The sequence below is a fragment of the Phoca vitulina genome, unplaced genomic scaffold, assembly GCF_004348235.1.
Source record: "Phoca vitulina isolate PV1807 unplaced genomic scaffold, GSC_HSeal_1.0 scaffold36, whole genome shotgun sequence".
Lineage (NCBI taxonomy): Eukaryota > Metazoa > Chordata > Mammalia > Carnivora > Phocidae > Phoca > Phoca vitulina.
Genome location: NW_022589739.1, coordinates 10590498 through 10608875, shown reverse-complemented (window position 1 = coordinate 10608875; position 18378 = coordinate 10590498). Strand labels below are relative to the sequence as shown.

General features: G+C 37.2%; 2 protein-coding genes across 2 annotated transcripts; both read left to right on the top strand.

The window, feature by feature from the left end:
- Positions 1-329: 329 nt before the first annotated feature.
- LOC116646242 (olfactory receptor 56B4-like) lies at positions 330-2257 on the top strand. Its single transcript, XM_032426834.1, is given in 3 exon segments — positions 330-385; positions 1314-1910; positions 1912-2257. Coding segments are annotated over 3 exon segments (999 nt in total).
- Positions 2258-15053: 12796 nt separating this feature from the next.
- Positions 15054-16028, top strand: LOC116646241 (olfactory receptor 688). Its single transcript, XM_032426833.1, has one exon. The coding sequence runs from the start codon at positions 15054-15056 to the stop codon at positions 16026-16028; it is 975 nt and encodes a 324-aa protein (XP_032282724.1).
- Positions 16029-18378: the final 2350 nt, after the last annotated feature.

The window sequence follows — 18378 nt, the reverse complement described above, 5'->3', positions numbered from 1 at the left end:
CCAGGACTCCAGGATCATGACCTGAGCCAAAGGCAGTCGCTTAACTGACTGAGCCACCCAGGCACCCGCAGAATAACTTCTTGAAAAACAATTTGGCAATATCAATCAAAATCTTTCTTTTTCCATTCACCCCCCAATTCACTCTTAGAAATTTTCCTATAAACTTACACATATGCATAAAGATATATGAACAGTACATTTAGTACATCATTTTTTACAGTAACAAAATACTTGAAACAAATTGAATGTTAGAAGTTCTCATTAAATTATCAGATATCCATGTGGTAGAAAATCATGTACTTAACAGTGAGGCATATCTAGTTTGTGATATGGAGCAGTCTCAAGATAATCAAGAAAGAAAAGGAAAGGAAACAAAGGATAAAGGGTATGATGAGTATGCTAACATTTGCTTTTGTCTTTTATAAGAAAAATATAGGTAGATTCTTGTTCATACAAAAACTATCTCTGGAAGGATTCCTAAGAGACTGGGTTACTGGCTGCATCTGGGGAAAAGGAAGGGATTTAGGAGACCCAAGCACAGAAGTCTTACTGTCTGTTGTTTATATTTTTTATTTTATTTGACTTTTAACCATGTACATTTATAACACTTAAAATCAAAATATTACTGAAAATAAAATTCCAAGATGGCTATGTTCTTTGTATGTATCACTTTTGTATCATTTTAAAAACTCTACTTAAAGGAAATAATCTGAAAATAAGATAGTGGTGAGTAAATTATGGTACAGCCAAATTTAGAAATATAAAGCAGTCATCAAAATTAAGATTCTACATTGCTTTTAATGATACTGGAAAGTTGTGGTTTATTTATTCATCCACGTCATAAATTTTTACTGAGTGCCTATTTTATGTCCTAGAACACAATGCTAACATACAAAGGCAAGATACAACATTATCCTCATATAATGATGTAAACTGCTTAAATATAAAATAGAAAAACGGAAGGAAACCAAATATTAATATTTGTTATCTGTTGGTAAGAAGATTATTCTTGATATATACATTTGAACATGCTTACTAGATACACAGGTGGTAATGATAAATGGTTATTCCAACCTTTATGTTTAGAACAAATTTTGGCTTGTTTTATTACTCCCCTGTGGAATATTTCCAGGAGCAAAAAAAAAAAAAAAATAATGTTGAGGGTTATTCACACACAAAAGAAACTAGATCATTGGTGGGAGTCTGCATTATGAGGACCCCAAGCTGAACTTTCAAACGCAATCTTCTTCCTATTTCAGTTCTATGGACAGACACTGAGAACGGGGCACCCGCACCACGAATACCTCCACTAGTGTTATCAACAGTTTCAGGCTCCAGAGTTCCCAGTTCATCCTCATGGGGGTCCCAGGCATTCACACCTGGCAGCACTGGCTCTCCCTGGCCCTGGCTCTGCTCTACCTCTTAGCTCTTGGTGCCAACATCCTCATCATGATCACCATCCAATGTGAGGTCACGCCGCACGTGCCTATGTACCATTTTCTGGGCATATTGGCCGTTGTGGACATGGGCCTGGCCACCACCATCATGCCGAAGATCCTGGCCATCTTCTGGTTTGATGTCAAGGCCATCAGCCTCCCTGAGTGTTTTGCTCAGATCTATGCCATCCATTGCTTCTTGTGCATGGAATTTGGTATCTTCCTCTACATGGCTGTTGATAGATATGTAGCCATCTGTCACCCCCTTCCGTACCCCTCCATAGTCACTGAGGCTTTTGTGATCAAAGCCACACTGTCCATGGTGCTCAGGAATGGCCTGCTGACCATCCCAGTGCCTGTCCTGGCTACCCAGCGACACTACTGCTCCAGGAATGAAACTGACCACTGCCTGTGCTCTAACTTGGGGGTCACCAGTCTGGCCTGTGATGACATCACTGTGAACAGATTTTACCAACTTAGCTTGGATCCTGATTGGCAGTGATATGGCTCTGGTGTTTTCTTCTTACATGTTAATCCTTCACTCTGTGCTGAGGTTGAACTCACCAGAAGCATTGTCGAAGGCTTTGGGTACCTGCAGCTCCCACCTCACCCTCATTCTCTTCTTCTACACAGGTATCATTGTGCTGTCTGTCACACACCTTGCAGAGAAAAAGATCCCCCTAATCCCTGTACTCTTTAATGTGCTGCACAGTGTTATCCCCCCTGCACTCAATCCCATGGTCAATGCACTCAGGATGCAGGAGCTCAGATTGGGCTTCCAGAGACTGCTTGGGCTGAGTGAAGATACGTCCACTAAGTAACTCCAGCTTTAGAAGGCATGTGTGGAAAGGACAGAGGTTTTAGATCTCACTAGACCTGGGTTGTAATCTGCCTTTATCTCTCACTAGGAAAAAAAAATGGCCAATAAAATCATGAAAACTGTCAGTCTCACTGATCAAAATATGCATATGAAAATTACAATGAAATTTCCTGTTACCAAAGTAAGAATAGAAAAGTGAAATGTTCTTTCTTTTATTAATGTATTGTATCACATTGATTGATTTGCGGATGTTGAACCAACCTTGCAGCCCAGGGATAAATCCCACTTGGTCATGGTGAATAATCCTTTTAATGTACTGTTGGATCCTATGGGCAAAAAAAAAAAAAAAAAAAAAGGAAAAGAAAAGAAAAGTGAAATGTTGCTGACCACAGATGCGATTCTGAGACTGATACTCTTACCCAGAGCTGGTAGGAACGTCAAGTGGCCCAAGTGCACCAAAAAGCAATTTGATAAAATTTACTGAAATGTTTGTAAATGTTCATATTCTTTTATCCAGTAATCCTGTATTTAGAAAAAAATCCAAAAGAAATAGTCTAAATGTAAGCAAAAATTTATTCCAAAAAATTCACTAATAGTAATAGAAAATGAAGACTTTAAAACTATTTGCATGAATTGACTCTAACTTGTACATATTTATGTGTTTTTCATGTCATTTTCATAATAAGGAAAAGAAAACAAATAAATGTCTATTTTAAAAAGACAGAAAAAAATTGTATTTTCGTACCAGATAATCTCAATAATAATAATCAATTAATTAATTAATGATTAACAAGTGCTAAGTACTTCTCATAGGCCAGATAACTGATACACACACACACACACACACACAAATCTGATTTAATACTCAATAACCCTATGAGGCGCATACAATATTATTCCCAACGTACAGCTAAGGGTACTAGGGGTTACAGAACTTGCCCCGCCAGCATAGTTTTCAAGTGGGGAAGATGTGATTCTACTCCTTGGAAGTCTGATTTCATAACCTTTGCACTATTCTCCCTGTTCCTCTTGCTCTGTTCCAGAATTTCTACATGATCTTGAAGAACTTGTGAAAGTTCACTCTGCTTCAATCCTTCAAAAGTAGTAGTAATCATAGCATTTTGTTGATTCAAAAAGTCACAGCATGCCATGACAAGCAAAAGAGATAATAAAGAAAACAGTCTTTGAGATATGATATACACATGGAAAAACTGATCTAATTATGCAACAAAGTTTTCCTAGGAAAGGAAGAAAATTGTCCTAGAAAACGCCCTAGAAAAGTAGCTCCAAATAACCAATTAAGTCTAAATTAAATTTTATCTTTTGCACATCTAACAAAAATGTACACTTTTGAGTGCAAGAACGCTGATCCATGTTCATTTTGTACTTTCTCTGAGCCTAGTACAGGAACTCTGCACATGACAGATGCTTAATACTTGATTCATGGTGTGGCTGGTCAGCAGTATGAGATAGTCTGTGGACCTATGTATCAATATCCTGGACCATGATATGAAGAATGGCCTCAGAAAGTTTGCATGAGTCCACCTTGGAGAACAACCTCTTAGAAGACTGCTCGGGGCTTAAGCAACACCATGAGCTCGTCCTACCAGGGAAGTGAGCCCTGGGCAGCACAGCAGACCTGCCGGAAGTCAGTCCATATGTAGGACCAGCCATCCTAAGAGTAATGCTTGGACACTTACCCAAGAACAGAGACTATAAACTTTCTCCAAAAGGAGCTATTACTTCACCTTTGACCGACAATGGCCACTGATTCAGACTAAAGCAATCCTCCAGTAAGAAAAGGTATGCAAGAGACAGTCACAGAAAAGGGCTTGAACTTAAGCCAACCTCCACTGTTTCTACCCCAAAGGAGTAGGGTAATAACAACATCTAACCTTGAAGAGTTCTTTACAGTTTGCAGAACATTTTCCCACAATGATCAACTAATTTCATGTAGTCTTCATAGCAGCCTTCTTAGTTAGGGACCATTACTATTAACCCTTTTTCACAAAGAAATAGGTGCTCAGGTTGAATGATTATACAAACTCATCAGCTGGTAAATAGCAATGTTGAGCCATCCTCAAAGCTGCCTCTGAACTCTCATTCACACATTTTTTTTCATTTATGTATTCATTCATTCAAAAACACACAGCATGAGTCTATGTGTAGGACCCCAAGTGCAGACCACTTTCAACAACTCTCTGGGGATGTGTCTCTCAGTTCTTTTGAAAATATGTAAACATCTAACATCCAACCTGGAGTCTCAGCAAAAATTCTGACACAACAGAAAGATAAGAGCAGTTAATTATTCTCTCCACTCTATCTGCCATGAGTATAAAAAGGGATGTGCCCTCTGTTTTATCTTTATAAACTATTCCTCTTTGTCATGTGCTTTATATTTACCCATTTGTTTTGTCTTATGTGATTTTAATACTGTCGCAATATTTTATTATTTATTTGCCTATTTGTCTTTTCTAGCACATTTATTTTCATATCCAGTGGACAATTTAATTTGAACATGTCTTTTCAAAACAGCATTAGCTGTGTCTTCATTACTGTACAGAACAAAACCACAATAAGATATCACTTCACACCCACTAGGATGGTTATAATTAAAAATACAGATGGTAAGTGTTGGTGAAGTTATGAAGAAAATAAAACACCCACACTGTGCTGGTGGGGATATAAACTGGTGCAGCGGTTTCAGAAAACAGTCTGGCAGTTCTTTGAGTGATTAAACAAGAGTCACCACATGGCCCAGCAATTCCACTCTTAGGTACCACCCAAGAGAACTGAAAACATGTATGTCCACATAAAAATGTGTACATGAATATTTATAGCAGCATTATTCCTAATAGCCAAAAAATGAAAACAACTCAAATGTGCATCAACTGATGAGTGAGTTAAACAAATGTGGTGTACCCATACAATGGAAAATTATCCAGCCAGAAAAAGGAAAGGGGTACTGATACATGCTACAACATGGATGAACCTTGAAAACATTAGGCTAAATGAAAGAAAGCCGAACAGAAAAAGGCACATATTGTATGATACCATTTATATGAAATATCTAAAATAGGCAAATCCATAAGGACAGAAACCAGCTAAATAATTACCATGGGCTAAAGGAAAGGGAAAATGGGAAACTGTGTACAAAAGGGTTTCTTTGGAGGATGGTGAAAATTTCTGTAATTAGAAGTGATAGTTGTACAACACTGTGAATGTAATAGAAGCCACTGAATTAAACATTTTTAAATGGTTAAAATGCTGAATTTTATGTTATTTGAATTTTACCTCACTTAAAGATAAACAAAAAAAACCCTCTCTTCTTATGATGTCTCTCCAGTGCCCTCTACTGCCAAAGTTGATTCCAGTGGATAAAGGCATATTACATAAAGGACCCAAATCCATTTTCACAGAGCAGGCCAAAAAACAGGATGTGTAACTGAGGCACAATAAGTCAATTAACAGCCTAGTTCACACCTCTGACTACTCACATTTCACGCACATTTGAATTCCCATACAACAATAAAACAACTCAATATTTCTATTTTTTTAATTTTATTTTATTATGTTATGTTAATCACCATACATTACATCATTAGTTTTTGATGTAGTGTTCCATGATTCATTGTTTGCGTATAACACCCAGTGCTCCATGCAGTACGTGCCCTCTTTAATACCCATCACCAGGCTAGCCCATCCCCTCACCCCTCTCCCCTCTAGAACCCTCAGTTTGTTTCTCAGAGTCCATAGTCTCTCATGGTTCATCTCCCCCTCCGATTTCCCCCCCTTCATTTTTCCCTTCCTACTATCTTCTTTTTTTTCTTTTAACATATAATGTATTATTTGTTTCAGAGGTACGGGTCTGTGGTTTATCAGTCAAAATGAAATCTTGCCATTTGCAACGATGTGGATGGAACTAGAAGGTATTATGCTAAGCGAAATAAGTCAATCAGAGAAAGACATGTATCATATGATCTCAATGATATGAGAGATTCTTAATCTCAGCAATCAATATTTCTATTTTAAAAGAGACAGCTAAAAATAATAAATAATAAACATAAAAAATACAGCTATTCTTCATACAAAGAAGTTCTCATCTTTTCCCCAAAATAACAAGATGCACAATCCCGAGAGTCATTGTATACATTGCTGGAAAAATTACCCTATTCCTCAAATTCAGTCAGAGTCCAATCAAATATTCTATTACCTAATAAAGACTAAACTGTAAAGTTAACTTGCAATAACTTGTGTAAAGTACTTAGAGGCACCTTGGGGGATATCCTGGTTTCCCAGCACAGTCTACCTGTCCCCGTTGCATACAGGCAACCTAATTTCCCCTTCGTTATTGGGTTTAATCACTCCAGATAATAGATTAATCTCTTTTTCTCCTCTGGTTCTATGGTGTAAGGCAGTAAGATAGATACCTTATTATTTTTTTTTTTAGTTTTTATTTAAATTCCAGTTAGTTAACATACTGAGTAATATTAGTTTTTAGCTGCAGGTGTACAATATAGTGAATGAACACTTTCGTACAATGCCTGTGCTCATCACAACAACTGCACTCCTTAATCCCCATCACCTATTTAACCCATCCCCCCTATAATAACCATCAGTTTGTTCTCTATAGTTTAGAGTCTGTTTCTTGATTTGCCTCTCTCTTTTTTTCCCCTATGATCATTTGTTTTGTTTCTTAAATTCCACATATGAGTAAAATCACATGATATTTGTCTTTCTCTAACTTATTTCGCCTAGCACATACTCTCTAGCTCCATCCACATCCTCGCAAACGGCAAGGTTAAATTCTCTTTTATTGGCTGAGTAATATTCCATTGTTTTTGTTTTTTTTTTACCACATCTTCTTTATCCATTCATCAGTCAATGGACATTTGGGCTCTTTCCATAGTTTGGCTGTTATTGATAATGCTACTATAAAAATCAGGGTGCATGTATCCCTTCAAATCAGTATTTTTGTATCCTTTGGTTAAATACCTAATAATGCAATTGCTGGATCATAGGGTAGTTCTATTTTTTACCTTTTTGAGGAACCTCCATTCTGTTTTCCACAGTGGCTGCACCAGTTTTCATTCCCACTAACAGTGAAAGAGTGTTCCCCTTTCTCAATATCCTCACCAACACCAGTTGCTTCCTATGTTGTTAATTTTAGCCATTTCTGACCGATGCATGATGATATCTCATTATAGTTTTGATTTGTATTTCCCTGATGATGAGTGATGTTGAGCATCTTTTCACTAATCTGTTGGAAGGTGGTTCCTTGATATAAGGATATATAAACAGAGGATCCAAATTAAAATATGTCCTATTCTAATCCTCTGACGATATTTGAAGCATTTGTTTCCATGACCAGATATGCAAATTGAAATCCAGAATATGTCCCTATCGCAGTCAGGAACCATCAGTACCCTCCACTTGCTAGCTACATGTCGGTCTGGTAGTGACCCATAGTGGTCTTGAGTTTCTGGTTGTCCCTGTTAACAAACAGAACAATTTTGAGCTTCAGAAGGAGTCAGTGGATTAGCCTGATTTATTTATTTACTGCCCATCATAGCATCACTAGAATAATCTCATGACCACTCATCTCAGGTAACCCAAGAAGACTCCTCCAGGAAGTGGATTAAACATCTACTTGTTGATGCTAGGCCACTTCTGAGTTCACAAAAGGGTTTTGCTAATGAGCATTGTATGCCCATCTTTACATTCTCTTTTTCCAAGTTCATAGTGTTCCATAATCTTGCACACCATACTGAGATTCGTCTTACTGTTCTGTTATCAAAGGTCCAGTTCAGACCACATTGCCAATTCATTGTCTGTGATTGAAAATATGCATAATTCCATCCTATTCTATTGTTATTATCACTTAATCCCTCTGATACTGTGAAGAAACCCACTGAGCATATTTACCTTTCCTTTGGGCAAGTTCATTAGTGAAAACTATCAGACAGCAGTCATTCCCAGAGCAACTGACATTCTATTAGAGAAGGTAATTTTAGATATTTGTAGATTTTCTGAAATACCTTGTGATTTCAGGGTAGAGAATAAACCTAAGAAATGCTTATCAATGTTCTTCCTTTGGAAATCTATACCATTTCTCTCCATAGCATTTTCCACAGTATCCTGAACAACACATAGTTATTCCCAAGTCCTTCTTGGGTGCAACTTCATATTTTTTAATCAGTATACAAATTTATTGTTACAAAAATTAGGAATATAAATAATTGCTGTTCCACCAGAATTGCTTACTCCCCTGACCCATGCTTTTTTACAGTCCAGAAACAAATTTCCCTAATGTTCTGACAAATCTGTGACTTTCTTTGGCTATAGCTTGACAATAATAATTTATGACTTGGAATACCTTAATTTTAGCAAGCTACACCTCACTCTGCAATGTATTACAAAACCCAAACAATGTAATATTCTATTAAACAAAATTGCTAAACATTACATATCTTTGATTATAGCAAAAAAATGAATTTCACACATGGATCAAAATATTGATCCATTCCAAAACTGGGTGGCAACATGCAAAAGAATGAATCTGGACCACTTTCTTATATCATACACAAAAATAAATTCAAAGTGGATTAAAGACCTAAATGTGAGACCTGAAACCATAAAAATCCTAGAAGACAGCACAGACAGTAACTTGTTTGACATAGGCCTTAGCAACGTCTCTCTAGATATATCTCCTGAAACAAAGGAAACAAAAGCAAAAATAAACTATAGGGACTACATAAAAAGAAAAAACTTTTGCACAGCAAAGGAAACAATCAACAAAACTAAAAGGCAACCTACAGAATGGAAGAAGATATTTGCAAATGACATATCCAATAAAGGGTTAGTACCCAAAATACATAAAGAACTTATAAAACTCAATATCCAAAACACAATACAATTAAAAATAGGCAGAAGAATGAACAGACATTTTTCCAAAGAAGACATAAAATGGCCAACAGACACATGAAAAGATGCTCAACATCACTCATCATCAGGGAAATACAAATCAAAACTACAATGAGATATCACCTCTCACCTGTCAGAAGGCTAAAATCAACAACACAAGAAACAACAAATGCTGGTGAGGATGTGGAGAAAAAGGAACACTAGTGTCCTTTTGGTGGGAATGCAAACTGATACAGCCACTATGGAAAACAGTATGGACGTTCCTCAAAAAGTTAAAAATAGAACTACCTTATGATCCAGCAATCACACTACTGTGTATTTACCCAAAGAATACAAGAACAATAATTCAAAGGGATACATGAAGCCCTATGTTTATAGCAGCATTATTTACAATAGCCAAGATATGGAAGCAACCCAAGTGTCCACCAATTGATGAACGGATAAAGAAGATGCAGTGTATATATATATATATACATACACACACAATGGAATATTACTCAGCCATAAAAGAGAATGAAATCTTGCCATTTGCAATGACATGGATGGAGCTACAGTGTATTATGCTAAGCAAAGTAAGTCCGTCAGAGAAAAACAAATACCATATAATTTCACTCATATGTGGAATTTAAGAAACAAAAGAAACAAGCAAAGGGGGGAAAAATAAGAGAGAGAGAAATCAAGAAATAGACTCTTAGTTATAGAGAATAAACTGATGGTTACCAGAGGGGAGGTGGGTAGGGGGATGGGTTGAGTAGGCAGTAGGGATTAAGAGGTACACTTATCGTGATGAGCACAAAGCAATATATGGAAGTGTTGGCTTACTATATTGTACACCTGAAATTAATATAACACTGTATGTTAACTAACTGGAATTAAAATAAAAACTTAAATATATATTGATTCCATTCCATCACAATGTTACTATGTTTCAAGTAATTTTTAACTGTTAGAATCTCTGACAGCAGTCTTTAAGCAACAAAGAAGTAAATGGAAGTTTCTTAAGCTAATTTGAAAATATTAAAATAAAAATTAAAGTTTTATTTAATAATAGTATATGTAGTTAGAATACATGTATTATTAAATGGAAAAGGGTAAATGTCACTGTATATAAACATAAGCATCACACTTGGAAATTCCTCTAGACTGCTTCTCTATTCACTCTTCTCAATATTCATTCATCTATTTGACAAATATTCATAAAATATCTACTATATGCCAGGAACTGGTCTAGGTACCAGGGACAGAGCAGTGAACAAAAATTACAAAGAGCATGCTTTTGGGGAGCTTACATTTTAATGTGAAAAAGAAAAGAGATACAAATAAATGACTTGATAATATGACATGTTGTGATATGTGCCATAGAGATAAATAGAGCAGAGAGTTATAGAGTCAGGACTCCTATTTTAGATAAAATGACCAGAGAATGCATCTCTGATTAAGCAACATTTGATCTGAATACAAATTCTATATCACTCTTTTATTCCAGTTTAATTAACACTAAAATTACAACATCATGAAAGACAAGAGAGGCAAGTGGTCCTAAAAAAGGAACTGATCAACACAGACAAATAGTAGAGAGGGGTCAGGTAGGATTACATTCTAAAAAATATCCAATATTTTTGGCACTTGAGGTCATTAGCAAGAGCAATTTCTATGTGATGCTAAAACAAAAGTTAAATTGAAGTGAGACAAGAAATCTATAGGAGGTGAGGATGTGGAAGCAACATAAAGAGGTTACTCATAATGTTTGTGATGCAGGAAATAGATAGGGGCAATCTCTGGAAACGATATAGAATAAAGATATATTTTGAGATAGGGAGATTTCAAAACCTTCCTAGAATGAGGAGCACTATTCATCAGACAAGAGTGAATTAATCCTTGAGGAACCTGGAGTGAAAAGCCGTCCATCCGGTGGGCCACCCTGGGACTAGAGTTGAATGGACCCAAACATCTTGTGAACTAACCCCTAAGAGCATTTGGGTTGTATTCCCATTGCAATGCCAAAAAAGCCCCTGCAGGATGCTTGTTATAAAGTAGGGAGGGCCTAGAGAGCACCACACCAGGATCAGGCATCTCACAGATCTAATTTATACAAAAACCCCAGACTCCAGGGATGGCAAGCAAGGACAGGAATCTGTTCTGAGCAACAAAAAGCTGAACACAGGCAGCTGAAGCCAGGAGACCAGACGCGGCTACAGAAGGCATTGCAGGTCTCTTCCAAGACCTTCTCGAAGTCGTAAGTAAACCAGTCAATGACCTGCACCCTGAGAGGTGAGGGGATGGACGTTTCCCACCATCCTGTAAGAAACTGTTCCTCATCTCCGAATTTGATTAGTATATGCCTTATCCTTGCCTTCTATGGCTTTCCTTATTTGATTTGTACCTCCTTCTCTCAGGCCCTTGACTTTTGTAGAGACTAAGATCTGTGACTAGGAAACAGGAAAGAAGTGAGACTGAGTTCCAGGATTGTCAGTAAATCAATGATAAATCGACGGGCCTAGAATAATAAATTCTATACCCGAGATTCCTAGAACAAAAGCAACTTTAAACAAAACACTGCTTTATTACACTCAATAAAAAGACATATGATTGTTTTTAAAAGACCTCATATTTAATATAAACTGAAGCTGAGTTCCCATTAAATCAACCAAAAAAATTGAAAATGTTTGCCATCATACTTATTTTACATTGATCATGAATTTCCAACTGTTTCAGTGAGATAAGAAACAAAGATTAAGATATATTAATATTTGTAAAGAGGGAAAATAGCATTGTTTGCAAGCAACTTTTTTAAAAAGGTATTTGTTGTGCTTTTTTTTTTTAAGATTTTATTTTTAAGTAATCTCTACACCTAACATGGGACTCTAACTTGCAACCTTGAGATCAAGAGTTTCCTGCTTGGGGCGCCTGGGTGGCTCAGTTGTTAAGTGTCTGCCTTTCGGCTCAGATCATGATCCCAGGGTCCTGAGATCGAGCCCCGCATCAGGCTCCCTGCTCCATGGGAAGCCTGTTTCTCCCTCTCCCACTCCCCTTGCTTGTGTTCCTGCTCTTGCTATCTCTCTCTCTGTCAAATAAATAAAATCTTTAAAAAAAAAAAAAAAAAAAAGAGTTGCCTGCTCTATGGACTAAGCCAGCCAGACGCCCAGCAAGCAACTTTTTGCTATACCCAGAAAATCAGAAAAAGAGCATTAATGGAAAAAATTTAAAAATTGACAACAGTTTAGCAAAATGGATGATGCACAAGACAGAAATAACAAAACAATAAAACTGCAATTTATAAAATAATAAACCCAAAATATTTGGTTTACCAGCAACCATTAATTGGTTGAGATGATACAGAAAAAACTCACCAAATGTTTAAAAGTAGCACAAGTTTAGCAAAATGAATGAAGGCAAAAGGAAATAACAAAAACCAATATAATAACACTAAAAAAGGTAAATTCACTGGATTTCCATAGGTCATAAATACACATTCGAATACATAATGAAAAAACTCATATGCATTCAAAATATCTCAAAATACTAATAATCATAATAAGAACAGTGCAGAAGTACAAAATTTTAGTAAAAATTTTTTAAAGATTTAAACAAAGGCAGAGAGAATCCACATTTGATGAATGAGAAGACTTGATAGTATAAGGATGTCAACTTTTTTTTTCCAAAATTAAGCTACAAATTTAGCACAATCCCAAACAAAATTGTTATTTTAGAACTCAATATAGGAAATCCAAGTTTAATCTGGAAAATAAACACATGAAAAGGACTTTAAAATTAAAGAGAATAAGTAATAAGGGAATATAGTCCTCTTGTGAATTAAATTTATTATAAAACTAAAATTTTTAACTCAGTTTGATATTGGCACAAAATTAACCAGAAAAAAAAATAGAAACAACTGAGTGCCCTCTATAGAACTTATAAATATAAAAATTTATTATGTTACCAAAGAGGCATAATAATTGCTTGGTAAGACATGTAGAAACCATTGTTTAATCATGCAAAATCACTTTATTTACATATCTCTCTTTAGCAGAAAAACTAAGTCCATGTAAATAAGTTGCATCACAAAACCAGAAGGTCAACCATTAAAAATTAAAAGTCAAAGGGAAGTGAAACTTGATCAAAATTTTATGTGAAAAATGGTCTTCTGTTACTGTTTTTTGATTGAATAATGGAATATTTTGAGAATTACATGAAAGCTAAACAGTTCCTCTCCCCAGAATAATGTAAAGATAGACAAATTTTTCCATATAAATTTAAGAAATTCACAGATTCCCATGGAGACTACCCATAAATTCTTCATTAAAGAGTTCTATTTAAGTTTATAAGTCCTAGAAAGAAAACATTTAAAAATTGTGTAAGATACAATATACATATATCCAAATATATACATAATATGTATTTTAAAATTTGTAAGCAGTATGTAAAACCAAACAAAAATTGGGGAAAATGTTATAAAAGCCATATGACATCATTTAGTGGCCGTTGAAAAAAATGTTTATAAAGTTTCCCAATGCATCAGGAAATTTATATGTACTATGCTAAGAAAAAGCACGGGATGAAGAATTCCACTTACATGAAACTTCATAAAAAATTTTCTTTCAGAAAAGAAAAACGCTGAAAATGAAATATTCTAAAATGTTAAAACCATTACCTTTGCTTGTTGGGATTTTGATTTATGGTTATTTTTCTTAACTTCTGTTTTTTGTTTTCTAAAAGTGCTATTGTTTTATTTTTTCTTATTTTTCTTTTTCAATTTCATGAGTACTATATGTTTATTATAATTATAAATGGCATGGTCATTCATTGGCCTTGATCTTACACTTAACGTCATCAAATGGAGCAAAGGTAGGGATTTGGAAAGGCAATATTGATACCTAAATATTTCCAAAGGGAAGGTATTATTCACAAATAAAGGTTAAAAATAAAAAAGAATTCTCAGGTATTGAAGGTTTCCAAAACCATAAAGCCTGTATGCTTTTTGATACAAACTCTTGAAAATAGTCTGCAACAGTTCAAAAGTGAACAAAACTGAGAATGTGGTAATGAGGAGGACCAAGTATTTAAAGGACCAAAAATGAGCTGTGAAATTACTTAAATGAAACAGTCTAAATGTGTGTGACAAATGCCTACAGCTCTCAACCACACAAAACTCTGAAAGTGGTGGAAGTCTGGTGGTAATTTTCTCTCCTTAAATCTATTACTAAAATTGATGATTTTAAAATACAGCTTTATGCAAGTCTTTAACATTACTTTCATAATCAGAAGAGAAAAGAAGTGATATTCCTAGAGTATGGCAGAGATTAAAATTTTGCTAAAGCTTTCTCACTTATTAGTGTTTTCAACATATGATTCTTATCTAGACAAATCATTCAACCTCTGTATCCTTATATGTAAATAACAACCCCTGTTGGGTGAAGATTAAATGACATGATTTTTGTCAGAAATCATTTGTCAACCACAGGCACTGTTTAAAAGAAAAACTCGATCAGGGTTCTCCCTGTGGCTGCATGGTCTCCTCCTAAAGATCCCCAACAGTGGAGAAAACACTTCTGCCCTCTAACTTTGGGTTCTTTATAATGTACAAGTCTTCTGCTGTGTGTCTGCATTCCTCACACACACACACACACACACACACACACACAAATCTACCCAGAATTTCCAAAAAACAAAGCCAGTAAATCTTCACTTTTATTCTGCTAAAATCTTTATCTTAGAATCTATTTTGGCTCTTCTGTTGTTCTTATCCAAACTTCTTTCAAGGGTCCAAGTGGGCTGAGGATACACAAATTTTGAGCCTCAGCTGAGCTTACCACAGCCTATTCTTATTTCCCCTTAATTCACAGATGGATGCTGAGAAGAAGACATCCCATGATATGGATACCACCCTGACTATAAGCAATAGCTCCAGGTTCCAGGTGTCTGAGTTCATCCTCATGGGGCTCCCAGGCATTCACTCCTGGCAGCACTGGCTCTCCCTGCCCCTGGCTCTGCTCTACCTCTTAGCTCTCGGTGCCAACATCCTCATCTTAGTCACCATCCAACATGAGCCTTCCCTGCACCAGCCCATGTATCGGCTCCTTGGTATCTTGGCTATAGTGGACATTGGCCTGGCTACCACCATCATGCCCAAGATCCTGGCCATTCTCTGGTTTGATGCCAAGGCCATCAGCCTCCCTGAGTGCTTTGCTCAGATCTATGCCATCCACTCTTTTATGGGCATGGAGTCAGGCATCTTCCTCTGCATGGCTGTCGATAGATATGTGGCCATCTGTCACCCCCTTCGGTACCCCTCCATAGTCACCGAGGCTTTTGTGATCAAAGCCACACTGTCCATGGTGCTCAGGAATGGCCTGCTGACCATCCCAGTGCCCGTACTGGCTGCCCAGCGACACTACTGCTCCAGGAATGAAATTGACCACTGCCTGTGCTCTAACTTGGGGGTCACCAGTCTGGCCTGTGATGACATCACTGTGAACAGATTTTACCAGTTGGCCTTGGCATGGGTTATGGTTGGGAGTGACATGGGTCTGGTGTTTGCTTCCTATGCTTTGATTATTTGCTCAGTGCTGAGGCTGAACTCTGCTGAAGCAACATGGAAGGCCCTGAGCACCTGCAGCTCCCATCTCATCCTCATTCTCTTTTTCTACACAGCTGTTATTGTTGTGTCTCTCACCCAGCTGCCAGGAAGAAAAGTCCCCGTCATCCCTGCTCTCTTCAATGTGCTACACAGTGTCATGCCCCCAGCCTTTAACCCCATGGTGTATGCCCTCCGGACCCAGGAGCTGAGAGTGGGCTTCCAGAAGGTGCTTGGTTTGGGTGACAATGTGTCCAGGAAGAGCCAACTTTAAAGGGCAGGGTTTTATAACTGGTATTACAGAAAGAGCACAGGCTTTGGAGTGCAACAGCCCTGGGTTAAAATTCCATGTCTCCCAATTGCTAGGAACAACAATTCAAATTAATTCACCTGTTTTGTACAGCATATACGATATGTCAGGCGTTGTAAACATTCCACAAATATTAACTCATATAATTGCATAACAACCTTATGAAACAAGTACAATTGTTATTTATATTTTTGCAGATGAGGCAAGAGAGTTGAGAAACTTGCCCAAGGTCAAATGGGAAGGAAGTTGCAGAGTGAGGTTAGAACACAAGCAGTCAGGCTCCAAAGTCCCTGCTCTTAACACTTTTCTCTCTATTCAACCTTGTTACTAACTTTTAAAAACAGAAATTAAGATGACAAAAAAAAAGGGGCGGGAGGATGATACCTAACTAAATGAAATGATATATCACTTCTCCATTAATAAAAGAAAATTCCATTTAAAAGTTGGCAGCAATTTTCCTGTCTATAAGTCAAGAGTTTGATAGGAATTATTTTGTCACTTTACAAACTCTTTAACAATTCTTGAGTTAATTTGCATTAAACACTAAGAAGAATATCCCAATCGCTTTTTGTTAACATTCAACATTACTTGAACTTCTCAAGTGAATTAAGAAAATCCCAGGAAGGTGCTGCAGTTCATTGGTAGTATAAAGGTCAGCAATTTCTCTAGAGTAGATCTTTCCCCATAAGAGAAATGATACAAGTTTGTGAACAGAGAGAAGAGAAAGTTGGTAAAATTATTTTTTATTTATTTTAATGCCAGAATATAAACCAGCAAGGGTGGAATTTTAGCTCCCAAGTGACATGCGAATGAGTTTGGGAAATTCCCCTGACCTAGTCACATGGCATTATTGCTGACTTTGGAAAGAAAAGCCTAACATGAGCCAATAAACTTAGAAGCCTCTTCTAGGGTTCCCAGACCCAATTCCAACACAGAGATGGAGGAGAGAGGGTTCCCCACACACACACACCCAGCAGCATGTCTGAGAATTCAACCCAATTCTAACACTATCTACAGGGAAACAGCATCAGATTCCACAGATTAAGGGTTCAGTCCTACAAGACTGCCTTTACCCCCTGCTTCAGATGCCTATTGCAAGGCCTAGACTGTCCAACCTGTGCTCCTGACCAACCAGATACAGACTGGAGGTTCCAATGACCCTTCCTTGGGTTTCATATACCAGTCACAAGTCCACGTTGTTACCTGTACTTCTGACAAGATGCAGTGGGGAAAGTGGCAATGTATGTGGTCAGTGATGTGGACAACAAAGGCAAAAGAAAAAAAATTAAACTTCCTTATAACTTACAGCCCATTGACAAGTACTTGGGACAGGCAGAGTGACCTTCCTCCAGGAACTTAGCTGCCTTGATGTTAATACTTTGCTAGAGGCAAAGGCAACTTTAGCTTAACATTAGCCCAGATCTCCAGGATCCTGTAAGTCTTCTTTAACATATAAAATGCCTTTGGAAACCTCCTTTCTCTCTATCCCCCAGGATGTATGTTAGCAATCTTCTTCCAAGCATATGGCCCAATGATACACATCTGAAGGGTCTCATTACTAAAGTTTTACGAGACAGTAGTAAATGACTTTTCCTAACAACAGCTAGCTCCTCAAAGTCCTGGAAACCTTACTTCCAAATTCCCTAGAGACTTATGCTATTCCTCAATCCCCTCCCAACTTGAAACTATATAATCAGCCACTCCATACAACCCCAGTGCAGCTCTTTCTGCCCACAGGTCCTGTCCCCATGCGTTAATAAAACCACCTTTTTTGCACCAAAAACATCTCAAGAATATTTTCTTGACCATTCACTCCTGAACCCCAACTTTTCACATCATTAGGGCACAGAGCTTCCATGCCCTCTCCAGGTACAACACTCTCCCCACAACAACATGTGATCACCAACTGGGAAGAGATTTGAACCCAGTCCTTTTTTATGGGGATTTCATTACATAGTCATGACTGACTAAGTCATTGGCTATTTGCTGACTCAGCCTCCAGTCCCTCTCCCCTCCCCAGAGGTGGGGGTAGGGGGGGGGTCTGAAAGTTCTAACCCTCAAATCATAGGGTTGGTTCTCCAGGCAAACAGCCCCCAATCCTTAGATTACATAAGGGCTTTCCAAAAGTTACCTCATTAACATAACAAAAGAGACCTTTATCTCCCTTATCACAGGAAATCCCAAGGGTTTTAGGAGCTGTGAGCTGGGAACCATGGATGAAGACCAAATACATAAGAAAAATATATTTTGGTCACCTGAGTGACCAAAATATATATTCCTTACAAATCACAAAATCACAGAGGCCAAGACTGAG

What these genes read in the sequence shown, in the direction of transcription:
- LOC116646241 (XM_032426833.1), top strand. Translation starts at nt 15,054, where the DNA reads ATGGATACCACCCTGACTATAAGCAATAGCTCCAGGTTCCAGGTGTCT.